Genomic DNA, 18639 nt, shown 5'->3' with positions numbered 1-18639 from the left:
TTGAGCATCCACTCTTGGCAGGCACATTAGTATTTTCTGGGAATATAGTAGAAACAGAATGTTCATGGAGTTTACTGCTCGGTTTGTGATAGACACACATACATTAATCAATTATATATCAGTTTTATAAGTTAGTGTAAAATTGAAGCTATATTCAGTGATATAAGGAAAGTTTATTTAAAGCCATGAGAGGGTATGAGAAGGCGTAGAACCTGCAGTCATCTGGAGGGTCAGCTAACCTTCCTGTGATAGGTTTATAATTTATGAGTATATCTCTTCCAAATGCCTATGGCTTAAAACATGATCATTTACTATTTCACAGATTCTGTGGGCCAGGAACCACAGAGTTGCTTAACTGGGGAGGCTTAGCCTAAAGGCCACACATGAGGTTGCTCCTAGACAGAGCTGTTGTCATTTGAAGGCTTGGCTGGGCCTGGATGATCCACCTCTGTGATAGCTGTTGGCAGGAGACCCCATTTCTTTTCACATGGGCTTCTTCATAGAATGGCTTGGTATTCTTATTATGCGGCATATGACTTCCACAGAGCAAATGATTCAAGAATAAGGAAGCCATACAATCCTTTATACCCATGCCTCAGCCATCACATATACCATGTCTAACATATTCCATTTGTTGAAAGCGGGTTACTGAGTCCAGTCCATGGTGACAGGGAAGGTAATGTCCTAAAAGGCAATTCAAAAAATGTGTTCATATTTTAAACTGCCACTGGAGAAATGGATGTATCTTTCTGAGATTGCTAGGATTAGTATTAAGGAAATCCTATATAAGGTTGAAAAGTTGTATGTAAAGGGCCAGATAACAAATACTTTTTTGCTCTTTGTGGTTATCTGGTCTCTGTTTCTGCTCCTAAGTTATGTCGTTACAGAATAGGAACAAGCAGAGGCAGTGCTCCAATAAAACTTTATTCATCAAAGCAGATGGTGAGCAGTATTGGGCCTATGATCTACAAATTGTCCAACCTTGTAGGCAAAAGAGAATAAGAGAAAGATTAACCCAAGGAAAAATGACAGCTTGTTTAAGAAAGGAGATAATTGTTATAGGTTTCAGATACATGGAACGGGATTGGGATTTTGCCCCAACTACTACTTAGGTTTTTGAAAGACTATTTGTAATGGAAAAGCAAAGAATAGGAAACCTTATATAGATACATTCCCAAGGCATAGATATTATTTTCTCCAAATCAAACTTCAATATGCATATCTGATATTTCTGTAACTTAAAAGGCAGTGGATAGCTTTATGCTGTCCATGCAATAAAAGCACAGAGAGATGCATGGCAAGCTGCTGCCACTAAGACACTTTCTGCATGCGTAGAAATGAGGCAGGTTATAGAATTTCATTAGTTGCTATTATGCTGATGTTTTTTGAAAGGCTATAGTTCTGGTAAAATATACACAACAAAAAACCGACAACTTTAAACTTTTTAATGCGTGAGTCAGTAGTGTTAAGTTCTCCACATTGTTGTATGACCAGTCTCTACAATTTTCCTTTTGCTAAACTGAAACTCCAAATCCATCTACACCCTGCTTTTTGCAATCTTTGTTTCTATATTTGTAATTGGCCTATTATACTCAACATAATGTCTTCAAGGTTCAACCTATGTTGTAATAGTTGTTAAAAATCTTCTCACTGAGTGCATTTTTGACATTTTGTTTGTCTTTTTATTCATGGACATTTAAGTTATTTCTACCTTTTGGTTATTATGAAAATGACAGTATGAACTTGACTGTACAAATCTAAAGCAACGTTTGGATCAATGATGAGTTAAAGATGAGTTAAACAGTGCTGAGTTAGTAGTTAAATGACCAATTGTATATGAATGTCTCATACTATGCCTTGCCTTTGCCCTCATCTTCAAGCCTTATTTTTCTAATGGAAAATAAGTGTCTCTCCACTGGATGCCAAATATAGGGCTTTAGTATCTAAGACTGATATTGGTTGGTGTTTTAGACTCTAATGTTATTTTCTTATTAATTTCTTCACTTTGTTTTCATCTATAGAGTGACAGTCTTGCAGTTTTTCGCCCTCTGTGATGCTAGGGCCCGAATCCCAACTTTCATCCATGCTAGCAAGTACCTTGCCCCAAAGCTACATCGCCAGCCCTAAGAGTGGCAATCATGAAACATGGCTACAGACTCTTTTGCATCCCACACTGGAACATGAGAGGGATTATTACTGTTTCAATCTGTAGAGTCTGACAAAGCAATGCTGTAGGTTTAGATCCCCAGTGACAATGCAATCTCCTGCTTATTTTCCAGAACTCTTGGCTCTTGGGGGCTTTTTATATAAGTATAAGAAGTGATATTACCTTGAGGCTGCCATGCTTGGAGGACGCCCAGGCCATATAGTGAGGCTGTACATTTGTGCTCAGAGAGATGACTCTAGCCAAGCTCAGCCTTCAAATTGTTTTCCAGGTACATTGAAATACAATTAGGAAAAGAAGCCATTCTGAGGTGGCTCCAATCCTTCCTGTTCCAAGTTCCAGGCATCATGCCATAGAGATACATCATTCCTATTCCACACTTCATACATTCTTGACCTACGATTCATGAACATAATAAAATAGTATTTAATAACACTAAGTTGTGTTAGCTGGTTCATAATGTAGACTTCCAGAACCAGGGTAAGATAGAGCTAGATAAAAATAGCAATCATCTTTGGGAGGGAAGTTAAGTTTTGAATGTTTTTTCCCCCTCTTTGTCTACTGAAGAAAGCGTGTTAGACATATGAACACTGTTTTGCCAGACTCATCTTGGAAGCTAGTGCCTATCCTGGTTAAAACACTAGATTCCTGACTCTCATTAAGTGCCAAGTGTTGTCACTCCAATGAGCTACTTGCGATTTCATGCCTAGAATTCTAGGATCTTGGTATATTTCTAGGTTGATCACCTGAAAAGGCTGGCAGTTGGATCTGCACTGACAGTCCCTCCTACCCCACCCCATTTATTTTTGTTGTGTTTAGTACTGAGAATGGTGTAACTAGAACAGCAGCCAGAGATGAGCATTTCAGAGTCAGTTGCCTGTTAAATCAGCATTATTATCAGGCTAGAAGGCATTGTGCTTCTGTCCTTACCTCACCCCCACAAGATAAGAGAAGGTTTAGAGAAGGGGAAGAGGATGAATCCAGGACCTCAGGCTGGGATGTAGGCTCCTGATTTGTGATTCTTGGTGCAGTGCTCCTTTCCCACAATGAATGAGTTTTAGCTCAAAATCTGGTTCGAAGCGAAAATTATGAGCCAGGTCCCATAGAACAGCGAGGCACTGCACACTGGTATGTGTGTGCATCTACTCTAAGAGAGAAACCACACTTATTTTATTTGGTTCTTTTAGAGATCTTTGACCCAGAAAAGTCTTGAGTTGAAGTGCACTTAAGATAAACTTTGTACTCCCTCATGCCTGCTGAGAACATTAAATTCTCCTAGGGAAAGCCATTTGATGTTTCAGATGCATGGTGGGTGCATCTTACGGATGGCTAGGGATAGTTATGAGCATCTGGGGAGGAACTCATCTATTGTCTGTTTGGGAAAACTTGGGCACATAATCCCATACTGACATCTCTGCAGCAATTCATGAGCAGCAAACAGCACAGGACTGATAAGGTGTTCTTTTCTCTGCAGCCATTGTAGGAGCTAAAGCAGAGAGCTGGAGTTTCTCCAGATAAAGCCTGCAAGCTTCAAGGCTCAACTTCACAGGAGTGTCTTGTTCATTTACTCTCTCTTCCTCTATAGACATTCAGACTTTTCAAACTTCCCATGCTTCAGGGACCCAGCCTTCTTTTGGATTAAGGCCTCGCTATCTTCTTGTGTCTAGGAGTCCTTCAGCTCTAAATTAGCAGATAGAAGGGAAGGAGACCTAGGAGTAGCTGAGAAATTTCTCTGGGAGGTGATTTCTTATTGTTGTCTAAGTTCCATTGGCTAAGAAGCTCAGTTTAGATACAAGGGTGTTGATGGAGGGTGCTTGCTAACAATTCCACACTGTGGAAGAGGAGCCCAAATCTTTAGGGGTCACTGGTCCTTTCTGATGAGGCTCAGTGAGAATTGCCAGATTCTTAGAGATGAATGAAACACTAAAGTGACTCCTTGGGACTGTCCGTATACTCTGCACACAGGTTATTATAGTCCCTTACCTGACACCTGGAGATCAAAGTGATCTTTACAAACTGAAGGCATGATTGACAGAGTACCCTGAAGGTAAGAGTTACAATTTCCATCCAGGAGGTGGTAGTACACACCTTTAGTTCCAGCAATTGGGAGGCAGAGGCAGGCAGATCTCTGTGAATTTGAGGCCAGCCTGGTCTACAGAGCAAGTTCCAGGAGAATCACAACCCCCAGGTACCAGGGGGCCTATTTTCTTAGGGAGTGACATAATAGGTGAAGTCCAGTCTGGATTTTGAGCTAGTTTTTATTGCGTCAGAGATAGTATGAGGATTAGAAAGAGAACCATTTCTACTTTTGGAAGATAATTGCACAAGTTTACCATTTTTGCATGTTTATCCTAATGTTTTCATGTTTTGCAGAAACTAGAGCAGCACATACCTTTAACCTTTGTTTTTTATGTTAATTCCAATCATTAGTTGTTTCTTGATTATTTTGACCTCTTTTATATAAACTTAAGCTATTTCTTCAAGTTATCTTCTGATTTTTATTCTAGGATAGGATTGATTATGGTATGAAACTATCATTTCTTTGCTTTCCCTCTTTTAAAAAGGTGTGTCTTGCTGTGTAGACCAGGCCGCCTCAGTCTACAGTGTGTGGGGATTACAGGTGTGCACTGCACCTTGCTTGGACATTTGTCTTTCATTAAAGATTATTATTTTTAATTAATTTTATTTTATGTGTATGGATGTTTTGCCTGTATGTATGTCTATGCACCATTTGTATGTAGTGCTAACAGAGGCCAGAAGAGGGCATTGGGTTGTTAGCTGAGCATTGAAATTGGTTCTTCTGGCTAGTATTACAATTAAATATTAAGTAACTATTAAGTAACTTGTGATAACCTGATAACCCCATCATTTTCCATTAGGTCATTACATTTTTTTTTCAGTTTCTGTTTCTTAGAAAATGCTATACAATGGGGTCCTACTTTACACGTCCCGTTTTCCACTCTAAGACAAAACACTTGACACCAGATACTCTTTAAGACAAGTGATGCATTGAACTTATAGCTCTGAGTTCATAGTCCATACAGCATGGTGTGGGTTCTAGGAGGCTCCTGCCTCCATCGTGTCTTGAAGAAAGGGCTCATGGCGAATGGGCATGTGAGAGGGTGCACAAGGTCAGGTGCAGGACAGAGTGCTTGAGGGATGGGCTTACTCTGGTAACATCCTCTTATGAAAGGATACCAAGGTCCCATGAGGAATACCTACTCCCATCTGAGGGCAGTTTCCTTAGTCTTCAATGAGTCCCATTCAGCTTACATGTTCTGTTACCTCTCAACCGCCACACTTGGAACCAAGATTCTAAGGCAAGTTTGGGGATCCAGTTAAACACCATCTCAACCCCAGCACTTCCCAACTCCCCACTAAGTGAGATCATTTAGGTGACCTGAAGTGGCCCATGGTAGGTGCTGGTGCTGACATGTTTGCTTGAAGCACCTTGGGTTCTCTTTCTAGGTCATCTTCCTCATTTGGTAGTGCCAAGACATTCAAGAAACAAGTAGTACCAGGGACAATAGATGCGAAATAGAGGGCAGCTGTTTACAAGGCCTGTCTTTCAAAGACTTCTGTCACCTCCAGGGAGCTAAACAATGCCCACATTACCCAATCCCTTCAGCCACAAGCCTCTAGAAGGATAAAGATCTATGTTTCTCTTTTCATGTAATAGGATCAGTAGTTTGAGACTCTATTCCTTCCAGGGATGTGTTACCAGCAGAAAAGTGTCAGCTGAGATGAGAGCATCTTAAAGAATTGGGGAAAGTTGTAAAATCAGAGTTTGAGAAACAGTATTCCATAAGATTGCTGATTTATGTTGCTTGGAATGGGGAGGGTGGAATGTGATCCTCAGAACTCCAAGCTGAGGTTGGGTGTGGTACGTCCCCAGTTGATGGTCAGGATCTCTTGGTCACTGGCATAAAAGGTTGCCAAAAGAGGATACTCATTAGTTATCTGCTCATCTGCCTTGTCCTGGATAGGACTGTCTTTTAGTGCAGAATGTGGTTTTTACATCAGTGTCTCCTATCTTTATGGAATGGTGGTAACATTAGGTAGAAGTGATGGAAAGTAGTTTTAAATGCCCTCCTGGGCAAAGCTAGATATTAACCACATTGTCTATTCTCAGTTTTTATATTAATGTTTATGGTCCAGTGGTTCAAAAGCCTAGCAGTATGCCATATTGATTATCAATTGGCTTTTCTGGAAGCCAATCTTAATGGAATCTCCAAAAATGACCTATAGCAGCAGCCTGTATATGTGAGTTCTGTATGTACCCCCCTGGTAATGACTTTCACAAAACTGCTATTTGTGAAGAAAATCAAAGCATGACATGAAGAAACTTTGTGTTTTTTCTTCTTCTAAGATCACTTTTCAAAGTCTTGGCAAATGTTTCTTTAGAGGGAAGGCATGTGGGCAGGGCAACCTTTGAGCTCCAAATCATAATGATGCTGTTTGCTCTGTAGCTAAGGGAACCTCAGCCAGTCTTCCAGGAGTTCTTGGGTATACGTCTGTCTTTGACCAGTTTTGTCTCTCCTTTGACATAGTTGGTTTTAATGCCAGTTTTAATTTCTTGGCATCATGATCTGTAAGCATATCACCCACAGATGTGATTTTGAACAAGAACCAAAAGTGTAAATTCAGAAGTGAGAGATTCACAGGGACTCATCAGACCACTCCAAAAAGTGTCACAGTTGTACTGAAATGGCTTTAAATTGCTCACTGCAAACCTGCCTCAGTTTCAGAATGCCATGCGAGGAAACGAGTGGCAGATTTGCAGCCACGTTAGTCATTTTCTTTCTTGTATCTCCTTGCTGTGTCTGTGCTGGGAGCACAGAGTAATATAATTTAGTAAATTATGATCTGAAGGCTGGGCACCAGCCCGTGTTGAACAGTGTTTGGACTATGATTACTTTCTGGCTTTGTCACAGTTGACATTAATTATTGATGGAAGTTTCAGAAATAGCGCATGTGCCAGGAGCGTTTCACCGGAACACGGCTGCAGGCAGGAGGGATGCTGAAGACTGTGGGGGAAGAGGCACCTGTGGCCTGTTTATGGCTGCATGCAGGGAAGCTGGACCTGGTGGGCTGTGTGGTCGCTGTGTAAAGCTCATGGTATAACAGAAGGATGAACCGTCAGGCTTATTTCTATCGTGTTCCTCCCCAGGAACTGCACCGAAGAAGCCAACTTCAGCCGGAGCCAGCCAAGACGAAGGCTCTCCAGACTGTCATCGAAATGAAGGTAGGAACTAAGCACGCTTGTCAAAACCAGCTGTGCCCGGGAGTTTGTTGTGATGGGACGGTGCCCGACAAACATGTGTAGAGTCCAGTGCTTTCCTCTAGACACCATGGAGGGTGCTCCGTTTCTGGCTTGTTTTGCCGTTCTTAGTGCATTTCATTTATTGGCCTTTTAATTAAAGAGCTTTTCCAAGCCAAAGAATAAAGGGCTCAAGTAGCCCATGTTTAAAGGAGCTGGGCTCCTTCCCAGACTGTCACCAATGCCTTAAAAGCACTCATTTGTTTGGGCATTACAAATGTTTACTTCTAAATCAAGCACCCCTCCCCCATTATAATGAACAGACACCTCTGAGAAACTAGGACTTGAAGTGGTGATGCATTGGAGTCATTAAATCAGAAAGCTCTATTGTCCCCAGTATTCACTTTCCAAAGAATGATACTTTCTTTTAACTCCAGTCTTTTCTTCTTAGCCAGTCTGGAAGTGGGGATAATTTATTAAATGCTTGCAAAGTATAGAAGTACTAATGAGAGTGATAGAGAGAAACTATTTCAAGGAATAAAGAAGTAAAATCCTTCTGACTGAGTTTAGAGCATGTGAAGAATAATCAAGTCAGTGGTGACAGACACATCCTGGTCTCTGATCAGGAAGCAAATGTAAATGAAATATGTTTGGTTTGCCGGTGTCTAGACATTTGAACTCTTCTATATCAAATTTTCTTTTCTTGTTTTTGCCAGAAGGAAACAAATGGTAAAATTATTTATTTTAAGAATGAATAACTTTATTTAAATTGTTCTATTAAGGAGAAAATGTTTTCAGCATGAATATATCTGCAGTCTGCAGATTCCATACCTGAGTTCACCTCAGATTCCCAGACCCCATTGTCCTGTGAGAATCTTGAAGCTTGCTCACAGATTGCTGACTTTCATGTCTCACATCACATGATCTCAAATTGTCTGTCAGGCGTTCCCAGGCCATAGAGAAAAACTAATGTGAACTGTTGAATTCTTGGCATGTACAGTTGTGGCGAGATTTTTTTTTAACTAGTCAGTGACAGTATTTTTACCTGAGGACTTCGTTTGGGACAACATCTCCAGGCCAATTACAGGTATCAGGGCATTCAGGAGACACTTGGGCAGGTTGGTTTGAAAAGTATCATTGGGATGAAATATTAGTAAGATTGAACAGTAAGGATTAATACTAGCTTGTGGGCTGTGGTTGTTAATTCATATTACTTCATTCTCTACTTAGAAGGAAGTGGTTTATCACTGGCATTTCTACTTCTCATTGCAACCATAACTGAAATTAGATTGAAGGGGAAAGAAAAAAATTTAAAACTCAAAAACTAAAACTTACAACAGAAACGTGAATCCTCCCCCCACACACAGGAGAGAGAGACACACACAAAGAGAGACACAGAGAGAGAGAGGCAGAGAGAGAGAGAGAGAATCAGAGAGATCAGGAGAGAAATGAGCTGATTTTATTTTATAAGTGTGACTCTTCCTCCCTTCTTTCTACCTTTGCATCGACTGCCTCTGTGTTCACAAAAAATGTAATAAAAAGAGGATGCATATAATCTATTTCCAATTCTTTAAAGAAAAGGAGAGTTCTAGAGCTCCCTTGAGAGGCACCTTGCCTCCTATGGTAGGTGTTCTCTTGTTAAATGTCTTCATTTAAAGACAACTACTTTTTGGTGACTGTTTAAAGTAAAAATTCTGTTTTATTCTGTTTACTATTCTAGCTCCATATTTTATTATATGAGAAAAAGTGAGTAAAGAACATTCATTTAGTGAGCTAGCTTGGGAGGCATAAAATATAAGAGCAAAATTAACATAAGCATATTCTCAGTTAAGTGAACCTCAAGTTTTCATTTATGGATGCTGGTGATGCTGAGCATAGGTATAGAACCATATTTTTAGGACAAATGAAGATTAATATATGTCTCAGGAATCAGAGCCCAAGTTCTGCTGTCCTTTTGGTGCCTCCCAGCTCACATAAGTTTTATCTTGTATTTTATTCATGGTCCCATTAGCATCTAGACTGCAGATACCTAGATTGAGTTATGGAGGCCCTTGGTGCAGGGTCATCTCCTATAACACATGCAGACTTGTGACAGAGACTCTGATCTCATCCAATTTTGTGCATTAGAAATTAGAGAGTGCTGGGAACCCAGACAGGATAAGCCTTAGAGGGGAATGTTGGAAACCCAGACAGGACAAACCTTATAGGGCACCACTGAATAGAACTTAAACTCAGAGCTTGGAGTTTTAGATTGTGGTTTGTCTTGGATTTGGTTGAACACTGTCATTGTTATCTAGTGCCTTGCCAAATCTAAAGTTAGAAAGAGATATTTTTTTTTAGAAGATGTCTCATGTCCTATGTATCTCAAGCTGGCTTCAATTTACTATGTAGTCAAGGGAGACCAAATTTTCTATATAGTCAAGGGTTACCAGGAACTCCGGAACCTCTTATCTTTCCTTCCCAAATGCCAGGATTACATATGCCACCACATCCTATTCAGAAAGACAGAACAGGCTCTCTTAAAGTATCCCCTAGTTTCAGGAAGATAGCATGAATTGGAGCTGACAGATTATCCCTTACTTGCCTTTTGTTACTTAGGGAAACTGAGGGTGAGGTTCTGAACCCCATTTGTTTCCACAGACATTTGCATCAACTCCCCAAAGGGGCTTGGATGTGAAGGTCTGCAAAGTCCTTCTTATCTCAGGCTCTTTTTGAGCTCCATTCCTGTGCTCTCTGAGAGCTCTGTGTGCCCCATGGACTGGCTGATTTGTGTGAAAGTCTCTGCAAGGTTAGCCTTGGAGAAGGCCATCTGCATTCCAGTAGGGGACAGTCCTTAGTACACACACCTCCCACCAAGTCTCCTGAGTGAAACCAAGAGGAAGAAAAGAAAACAAAGCCACTGATGATTTCTCTTCTTGCAGGAATCTCAAAGTTTTAAATTTGGCCCTTTTTTGGTCTGGCAGGTATGTCCCACATTGCACATAGAAAACTGTGTGGGTCTCTGACAAGTTCCTTTCTTGTGGAGTGCCTGAGGCCCCCTTTCTGATTCTCCCACTAACAACCTTTCTGCTCTTCTGGAGAACAGCCTACAGCCACAACTAAAAGGCTGGGGTTTCATTTTTCTCTCTTTAATGCTAATGCCTTTGGAAGAATATGTTCTTTCTTGGGGTGGGGGAGGGGGATTCGAGGCAGGGTTTCTCTGTAGCTTCGGAGGCTGTCCTGGAACTAGCTCTTGTAGAGCAGGCTGGTCTAAACTCACAGAGATCTTCATGCCTCTGCCTCCCGAGTGCTGGGATTAGAGGTGTGTGCCACCACTGCCCGGTGAAAGAATATGTTCTTAACCTGTCTTTATTACAAATCTGGCATGATCATTCTGCCTGAAGTTTTCATTTTCTTGAGTTTATTGATCAACTTTATACATTTTTTTGAATGTGAAAAGAAAATGAAGTATGTGAATGGTAGTATTTGTCAGCTAGTTTGAAAACTTTTCTTGTTTGAACTTGTAAGTCAGTGAGAGTCTAATTCAAAGCTGTTGAAGTCACAGAGAAACTGATTGGCCCATTTAACTGAAAAACAAAACAACAGTAACAATGACAAAACCAAACCAAAACAGCATGATCCAGGGGCTCAAGAAATACCAGCACATGCCTTTTTGTCTCATTCTGTCTCTTGTTTTGTCCTTCATGAGACCCGTTTTCAGACAGCTTTTCCCTGCCTGTCTGAGGAAGATGGCTGCAACAGCCCCAAAATTCATTAGAAGGCAGGGAAGGAAGGAAATTAGGCTTTTGTTTGTTTATTTTATTTGTTAATACAGAGATTCAAGCAGTGCTGGAGAAATGATGATTACTGAGATAGGATATAAAACTTTGTGTCCAACTGTCCCAAAGATGAATGAAATAAACCCAAATAAGGTCAAGAGTCCAAAAACACTTGCTGGCTGTCTCACAGTACCCCTGACTCGATCCCAGGACTGAGGTCAGTTCATGGTGGTTATTGGCTGTGGTCAAACCAGGTCTGGATTCAAATGTTCTCCTACACCCTGTCAGCCAAATGAACTAAATTTGATCAAATGTTAAGATTACTCTTAGGGGAATGCAAGCCCATCTGCAGGACAGCATCACTGGTCTGGGCACAAAGACAAAGTACAATGCTCAGTCTCAGAAATAAAAGTCAGTTTCTATCCTGAGTCACAGCTGAATGCAGGCATGCCCATCTGTGAGACATGGGAAGTTTCCTGAATTTTTTTCTCTCAATATAGGGTTTCTATGTGTAGCCTTGGCTGTCCTAAAACTCCCTCTATAGACCAGGCTGTCCTTGAACTCAGAGATCTTCCTGCCTCTGCCTCCCAGTGCTGGGACTGAAGGCATGCACTACCTGGCCACCTGGCTGCAAAGCAAAAGGCCAATGCTCCAACAGAAAGCCCATCCTTTGGTGATATCATACCCCTGGCTTCTTAATCATGTGTGATTAACAAGCTCCCCAGATCCAGTATGATTTCTGAAATATTTACTAAAGCTCTTGCATCATTCAGGGATATCCATTTGATAACCTCTGCTGAAGAATATGACCCACCACAGTTGCGATTCTGTGGTAGAGCACTTGTCAGCATGTGTGACACTCTGCTTTGATCCCCAGTGTTGTATGAAAGTAAAGCAAATGCACATCAAAAAACCAAACATGTCCCTGTTCTTTTTATGGGCAATAAACAAAGGCAATAAAAACAGTAATATCACTAAGTAAAGTGCCTCCTATGCCAAGAGCGAAGTCTACTCCCATATATAGAAGTTAGGTAGTCACAGCAAACCTGGGAATACACACAGTGATCCCAATCCAGATGATAAAGCTATGGTTTAGAGAAAATAAGCAATTGGCTCAAGATCCTACAGCTAGCTGGTTGGCAGCTAAGAGTTAGACAAATACTCTCCCAGTCACACAGTGTTCACTGAGCACCTGTTTTGTGCCTTCTGCTCTACAGTTTTGCTAGCATGGCTCACAGGTCCAGTGGCTTTCCTTTCAGCACTTATTTGGGAAAACATGCAGGGACTTATGTTTTGAAGAGCAGAGTCGGCTTCGAGTGTTGGAGAAGCCATGTGTGTTTGCAGAAGTTCAGTGCTATACTTGGTGCTGGGAGACAGGGCTAATTCATTTCACATATGTGTTATCTGGCCTTCAGATGTGTCTCTTGTATCCAGCATGTATCCTGTTTCCTACTTTAAGGTCCCAGTCTTATCATAAAGTCTCTTAACAGTGAGGTATGACTTGTTCAGACTTGCAAAGTCCTGTTTTTGTTTTAAATAAAATAAATCTTTAAATATTTTCCTATTTTTTGAATTTTAAATATTTTGATCATATTCATTCTTCACTGCTCTCCCTAATTTCTCCCAGATTTCCCCACCTCCCTAACCTGATCAACTAAATGTGTCTTTTCTTTTAATTAACTCACTCAGTCTATTTTGTGTTGCCCATATATTTCTTGACATGTAACTATTCACTGATTGTTATTGGCCTACCAGGAGCCACACCCTTGAAGGAAAAAACTAATTCCTCCCTCAGATACCATTAAAGTTCTATGGTCCTAAGTTAGGGGTGGAGGCTTATGAATCCCATCCCCCTTAACCCTAGGATGTACAATGGTTTGATCTTTTGGATGCCTTGTGCAGGCAACAGCTGCTTGAGAGTCCACGAGTGCAGCAGGTATTGTCATTCTGAAGATCACGTTGCTCTGGTCTTCCTTGACTTTTAGATCTTAAAATTATCCTGTCCCTTCTTTGGGGATGGCCCCTGGAGACTTGTGTATGTGTGTGATAGAGATTCTCGATATGGCTAAACACACTGTCAACACTTACTCTGTGTACTTTTACTGGTTTTGGGTGTTGCATTAACCACCATCTACTGCAAGGAGAAGCTTCTCTGATAAGATCTGAGAGCTACACTAATCTCTGTGAAAAGAGGCACAGACACAGTTTGATACTATGTCCATTTAGCAGAATAATAATAGTAGGGTCACCCCTGGATCTATGAGCTCCCAAAAGAGGTTCTTGATCAGATTTACTGTGCCAGGTTTGTGTTTTCTCCTGTGTAGCAGGTTTTAAATCCAATCATAAAAGCCTTTTAAAAAATGTGCTTCATTCATTTGTAATACTGGAATTATTCTGTAGCTTAATTCCACCCCTTGGGAAATTTTTTCATATTTTCATCTTACATCTTGAAAATATTTCCTGTCCCACTTAACTATTTTTCTTAAATAAGGGAGGAATTGTGGGTTGTAAATGACATCCAAAAACAGCAAAAGCAAAATTTCCAGTTAAGTGTAGCTCTGAATAATATTTAATTGTTTTTAGAGCAAGTAAGATAAAAGGAAAAATAAAGCATTTTCCCTTTCTTTCTGGAACTCTTCCTATGATATATTTGATCTGATTGTTTGACTGGGTTTCCAGTTGATAATCACCTCTATTAACTTTCTTAGTTGTGAAAATAGCACTCCTGAATTTGAATCATACATGCCAATATTTATTGACCAGTGTTTATTTTGTGCATAGTACCATATAGTAGATCTTTAAAACAACAACAACAACAACAACAAAAACCCACAACTGAGCTGTCAGTCATTAAGGTGCTAATAGAAGGGAGTGGATGCCCAGGTTACAAAATTAGATTAGGAGAGGCAGAAATGGGCTATGGGAACCCATAGGGTATCAAATGAGGGAGGGCGGGGAATGTTTCTTGGAGAAAGTGGCATTAGAGAAAGGCCTTGGAAAACTGGCACAATTGTACAAAATGGAGGGACTGCCTTTTGGGTTGTCAGCAGTGGGGACCATAAAAGTGAAGACAAGGAGGTTGTGAAGTGTAAGGAATGTTTGGGAAGAGCAAGACATACAATTAGTTGAGAGGAGACTTTTTAAGCATAGAAGCAAAGGAAGAGAAACCAAGAGAAAGTAGAAGGAAAGAAAAAGAAAAGTAAAAGTCAAAATTAGTGAATTGAAAACCTAACATTTCCTAGATAGAAACACCAAAGCCAAATACCAACTCTCTGAGAGATAACTACATTGACAGGTCCTGCTTAGAAGCCTTGGCAACTCAGAGCCAGCTCACATAACCAAAGCAGGAGAAGTAGGACATCACTCCAAACCTTAAAGTAAACAGGAGAGGATTTATGAATGATTCATGATAACAAAATTGAAATTTTAGTTAAGTGACTAAATTCTATTAAAATCACAACCTGCCAAAACTGTGTGAGTAGAAATAGAATATCCAAGTGTCTTAGAGTCTAAAGAAAATGATGATGTCATTTAAAAACCCACCACCAAGCCAAACAAATCCCTCAGAACCCAAACACAAATTTTGTAGGTCCAGATGTCATCTTCAGAGAATTGTACCAAATGTTTGTGGATGGAGCTAGAAGGATCATAGGAAAAGTATTCCTAAATGGAATGGAAGGGAGAACTGCCTGTCTCGAATGTGTTATACTTAAGCTCAATGTTGTTGCCTCTCCCTACCAAGGCCCTGGAAGTAACTGTCTGAATACACGCCACTGTAAATTATCTGAGTGAAATGAACGCAGTGATAGACAACACAGGGAAACAGCCAAGTTGTACTAATATTTGGATATCAATGTTAGTCTACATAGTGAAACTATAAAGAAAAAATGAAGGTGACTTAAGTAGACACAGAGAAAGTGTTTCCTAAGTGCAACATCTGTGAAAGCCTCTTGGTTGCAAGTAGAGAGGGCATGGCTACAAGAAAGATATAGCAAGTATATTTCACATCAACAATTAATCACTTTCCCCATGACATAGTGATCTGTTGCTTGGTAGTGCTTTGGGAATCACAAGTCTAAGAATTAGAAAGGCATAAATGAGAGCATTTTTATTTAGAGGCAGCATGATTGCAAGTATGTGTGTTTAGATTAAATAGATTTAGCTAAATGTCTGGCTCATATTAAAAATCAATCTTCTATTAACAACTATGAAATGAAATTTGTAGAAGGTTGTCAATTATGCTGACATTAACAAACCCAGAAATCTAGCTAGGCTATATGCGATCCTATCTAAAACAAAGCAAAGCAAAACAAAACAAAACAACACCAATATTCCCAATGAATACCTACCAATAACAACAAACTATCATAAAAAACCTTAAATTATTATTATTTTATTCCTTCACTGGGTTGTGACGATTCCAATGGAAAGATCTTGGTATCAAATAGATGCTCAAGGAATTATTCTCTTCACTCCTTCCCTTTTAATATGGAATTGAATTTTGCCTTAAAAAATTTTGCCTTAAAAAAAGATGCTACATTTGTGGAAAGGTCACCAGAGAAACAGAATTAATAAGCTTACTTTAGGCATAGTCTTAACTCTGAAAAGACTTTCAAATGTCTTCAAAAGGAGAAACCAGCAGAGAAAAAAATAAGTGAATCACATCATATGAACATGATAGTTCATGCTATAATAAATGACCAAGGGGCTTCTCTTTCTTGTTTCCAAACATCTGGCAAGACCCCTACCCCTCTTCTTCTCATTGATCTCATTTGACAAATGAAGGGATTGGAGTTAAATGTCCTGCTTATAAAGTTCTACCAAGTTTGGAGGCTTTGTACTGATAATCTTGACTCTCAAAAGATGTCTCTGTTGAGTCTGAGTTGAGGTAATGTTCTTGTAGTATTGAAACCTCAGCTTTTTGACTTGTGTCTTGGTCAGCACAGTCTAGACTAGCAGCCACTGCATGTGCCATTGCTGTTGCACAGTGCCCAGCCTATTGTTTATTTAGGGACTGAAGTTTCCTTCCTGGCATGCAACCCTACCAGTAGAGTTGAGAAGTCAACCACAGGCCTCATGTGAACTTCCTTTTTCAACTTGTGGTAATGAGAGTGTACTGACCTTCATAGGCCTCATCCCTAAGGCACGATTCCCTTTCCACATCCATCAGGCCACACTGGTAATGGTGTGGGCTGCATTCCTTTACTGCCTGTTGCTTTTTCCATGAAATGAGATGGCTGAACACAGGAGCATTTGTGGTATGTTTCAGAGAACTGGAGGAAGCCTCTGCCCTAACCAGGGCCATGGTAAGAGCTAAAAGGAATAGAAGAATAAGTTCGGGTTGGCCTAATGGCCAGAGAGTATCTTCACCTAGTCTAGTCTTCTTGCCAAAGAGGACTGGAAAAGAAATAGAAGAGAGTGAGGTACCTATGTTTTTAGCCTCCCTGAAATGCATTTGCTGTATTATAAAGGCACATTTCTCTATCTGCTCCCCCCCCCCAGAATGCTCTTTGTACTTTGGTATGCACATCTGTGTTGCGTGCATGCGCGCGCGCACGCGCGTGTGTGTTTGCACATATTCTCATTTGAAATCACTTTCTATCTCTTATGTCTCTCTCTGACATCTTCACCATTTTCTCTTGAATTTGCTCTGTGATTGTCAGATAAAAATTACTGTGTGGAAAGAAGACCCTGAATAGCCAAATGTCTAAAGTGGAGCTCCTTCTCTGAAGCCAGTCTTGCTTTTGGTTGCTCAGGAGACAGTAGGGTCCCACCATGTGGCTTATTTTTGCTATTTCAGAGAAAGCTGTCTGTCCAAGGAAGCATTCCAGTTGGCTAAATGAGAACTCTTAGACAGATTGTTTGCCACCCAATGGTCTCCCAAGTATAAAATGGCAAAAATAAATGATTAAATTGATAAAGTTATTAAGGAACGTTAATTGAAAATTTGCTAGCATAGGGATTTTCTAAGTAATTAATGAGCATTGGCTATAGTTTTTATGACTGCATTTTAAATAGCAGTATAAATAAATTTTTGATTTTATCCATGCTATTCCTTTCTTTTTATTAAGACAACCAAAGCTTATTAATATTTTTATATTTTTATCTAAGTGAAACATAAATGCAAAAATGCAGATAAGAAAATAAAACTTTTGATGTATTTTCCACACTGAGAATTTTACAAATCAATGTATACTATTTGCTTATTTTCTGGTTGGTGCTGAAGAAACAAGCCTCTAACTGGCAGTACAGAGGCTGTTTGTTGTACTTATGTTACTGGCACATTGAAATAATTTCATCCTTAGCCAGTGTTCCCTTCCTTGTTTATGAATTTGGAAATCTAGGGAGTGGATGGTTCAAAGTTAGTTCAATCTACTTGTTGATTCAGTTTGTTGTTTATTTTTTTTGTTTTGTTTTGTTTTTTCGAGACAGGGTTTCTCTTTGTAGCTTTGGAGCTTATCTTGGCACTCACTCTGGAGACTACTCACTCACTCTGGCCTCAAACTCACACAGATCCGCCTGCCTCTGCCTCCTGAGTGCTGGGAATAAAGGTGTATGCCACCAACATCCGGCCAGTTTGTTTATTCTTGATAAAGGGTCTCACTGAATATTTTAGGTTGCCCATGAAATTGCTATTCATTTTCTATAACCTCTTAAGTGCTGAGATTCCAAGTGTATGCCATTATGCCTCACTCAATTTCTAATTTTGTTATCACAGCTTCAGTGAAACTACCCACATCACTACTGATATCTTGAACTTCTCATTGATGCTCATCCTTCTCAATTCTATTCACTATAATTTTCTGAGACTTTCCATAGTCTCCTGTTGTATGATGTATTTGATCTTACTCTTTTGGCTCTTTCTGGTAGGCCCACCACCCAGCTCCCAAATAAATCACGCATGGAGGCTTATTCTTAATTATGAATGCTTGGCCTTAGCGTGGCTTGTTTCTGATCAGCTTGTCTTAAATTATCCCATCTACCCTTTGCCTCTGGGCTTTTATCTTTCACTATTTCTGTATATCTTATTTTACTTCTTTTACCATGGCTGGCTGTGTAGCTGGGTGGCTGGTCCCTGGTGTCTTCCTCTCTTTGTTCTCTTGCTCCTCTTATTTGCTCCCTGCCTGCTAGGACCGCCTATCCTTTCTCCTGTCTCACTATTGGCCATTAAGCTCTTTATTAGACCATTCGACAAGCACAGTAACACAGCTTTACAGAGTTAAACAAATGCAACATAAACAAAAGTAACATACCTTAAGATAATATTCCCCAATATTTCCTCATTTTTTTCTAAACAAAAATGAAAAGTTTTAACTTTAACATAGAAAGACATTATACAACAAGAACAATCATCAGGTAAAGGTTACATTCACAGTGTACTGAATTCCAACTCATTTATATCTGGAAAATTTAAAGAAAATACTACATAATCTATCTTATCTTAATAAATACAAGAT

At 39.9% G+C, this 18639-nt stretch overlaps 1 protein-coding gene across 1 annotated transcript in view; it reads left to right on the top strand.

Moving 5' to 3' along the window:
• Erc2 (ELKS/RAB6-interacting/CAST family member 2) overlaps positions 1-18639 on the top strand; it is a 673320-nt gene that overhangs the window by 223510 nt on the left and 431171 nt on the right. The window contains exon 4 of the mRNA XM_035453246.1: positions 7335-7409. Within this exon, the coding sequence (XP_035309137.1) occupies positions 7335-7409 (75 nt within the window). The remainder of the gene's footprint in view (positions 1-7334; positions 7410-18639) is intronic.

Source organism: Cricetulus griseus (assembly GCF_003668045.3).
Source record: "Cricetulus griseus strain 17A/GY chromosome 1 unlocalized genomic scaffold, alternate assembly CriGri-PICRH-1.0 chr1_1, whole genome shotgun sequence".
Classification (NCBI taxonomy): domain Eukaryota; kingdom Metazoa; phylum Chordata; class Mammalia; order Rodentia; family Cricetidae; genus Cricetulus; species Cricetulus griseus.
This window is presented reverse-complemented; position numbering and strand designations above follow the sequence as displayed.